General features: G+C 43.0%; 1 protein-coding gene across 1 annotated transcript; it reads left to right on the top strand.

Moving 5' to 3' along the window:
* The first annotated feature begins 270 nt into the window (after positions 1 to 270).
* On the top strand, positions 271 to 1,209 carry LOC101843876 (olfactory receptor 1030-like). Its single transcript, XM_013117493.1, has one exon. The coding sequence runs from the start codon at positions 271 to 273 to the stop codon at positions 1,207 to 1,209; it is 939 nt and encodes a 312-aa protein (XP_012972947.1).
* The last annotated feature ends 431 nt before the right edge of the window (positions 1,210 to 1,640 follow it).

Below are 1,640 nucleotides of genomic sequence, written 5' to 3'. Positions count from 1 at the left end.
ACTCTCCATCCCAGAATCAGAGATGCTGTGTAGCCCTAGGTGGAGTACAGAATTAAACTGAAAACATCACCACTGCAAACTTGAAAATAGAGCCTAGGAAATTCATGGCATGGTTCCTAAAAGAAATCAGCTCCAACCCTTTGGGGCTATATGGAATAACTAATTTTTATCATATGATGCTAGTATAGATATACATGGAGCTTGTGTTTTTAAGTATCTGATCATTTTAAGTTATACTTCTTCTCTTCACACCAGATAAAAAGAAAAAAAATGGCAAGAAGCAATCGTACCACTGTGACAGAATTTGTCCTCATGGGCTTCACAGATCGCCCTGAACTTCAACTTCCCCTCTTTGTGGTATTTCTGGTGATTTATCTCATTACCCTGGTGGGAAACCTTGGCATGATCCTGCTTATCAAAGCAGACTCACGGCTTCACACACCCATGTACTATTTTCTCAGTCACCTGGCTTTCATTGATCTCTGTTATTCATCTTCCATTGGGCCCAAAATGCTGCAAAATCTATTGGTGAAAAAAAAAACCATCTCCTTTTCTGGCTGTTTTGCTCAGCTGTACTTCTCCAGTGCTTTATCCACTACCGAATGCTTCCTCTTGGCTACCATGGCCTATGACCGCTACATGGCCATCTGCAACCCCCTGATCTACACGGCCATCATGACACAGCGGGTCTGTAAGGAGTTGGTGATAGGAGTCTACACCTATGGCTTCCTGAACTCTGTGATACAAACAGTACTGACTTTCCAGCTGTCTTTCTGCAGTTCCAATGTGATTCCCCACTTTTACTGTGCTGACCCCCCTCTCCTTGCCCTCTCCTGCTCTGACACCCACAACAAAGAGAGGCAGCTCCTGATCTTCTCAGCAGTGAATCTCACTGGATCCCTCATGACAGTCCTCGTCTCCTACATCTGCATCCTGGTCTCTATTATAAAAATTCAGTCTTCCCAGGGTAAATGTAAAGCATTCTCTACCTGTGCCTCCCACCTCACCGTGGTCACCATCTTCTACGGAACGTTGTTTTTCATGTACCTTCAGCAACCAAAATCAGGGAACTCATGGAGGTATAGCAAAGTGGTCTCTGTGTTTTATAGTCTTGTAATTCCCATGCTTAACCCTGTCATCTATAGCCTGAGAAACACAGAGGTGAAGGACACCCTCAAAAGAATGCTAGAGGGCAAAGCTTCACAGTGAGTGGGATACTAGGCTGCATCCCTGTGGACAGCAGTATACACTGAGCTGATGGAAATGGAGCAGGTGAATTACTACCCGGTTAGGAAGTAGTTAATAGAATTGAGGATTTTCATGGCCCAAAATAATGAACCGCCTCACGGACATAAGTAATATTTAATCCAAGCAATTGCCATGAACTAATTAGGATTTATTTGCCAGCTAGAATAATTATGACAATAATTATGTGTGTCCTTCATGTGTTAAAGGTGAAGTGGCTGACTACCACTTGACAACAATTTGAGTTCTACAGTCATAAAAATCCTCCAAGCCTGTATTCTGAGTAGAACTGTGGGTTAACGATGATGGATTTAAACTCCCCACATGAGCATCTTGTTACTAAGCATTTTCCAGTTTAATGGAGTCTCTATCAGAGCAAGCCATTTGCTAGCCTT

This window comes from Mesocricetus auratus, unplaced genomic scaffold (assembly GCF_017639785.1).
Source record: "Mesocricetus auratus isolate SY011 unplaced genomic scaffold, BCM_Maur_2.0 Super-Scaffold_4256, whole genome shotgun sequence".
In the NCBI taxonomy this organism is placed as follows: Eukaryota; Metazoa; Chordata; class Mammalia; order Rodentia; family Cricetidae; genus Mesocricetus; species Mesocricetus auratus.
This window is presented reverse-complemented; position numbering and strand designations above follow the sequence as displayed.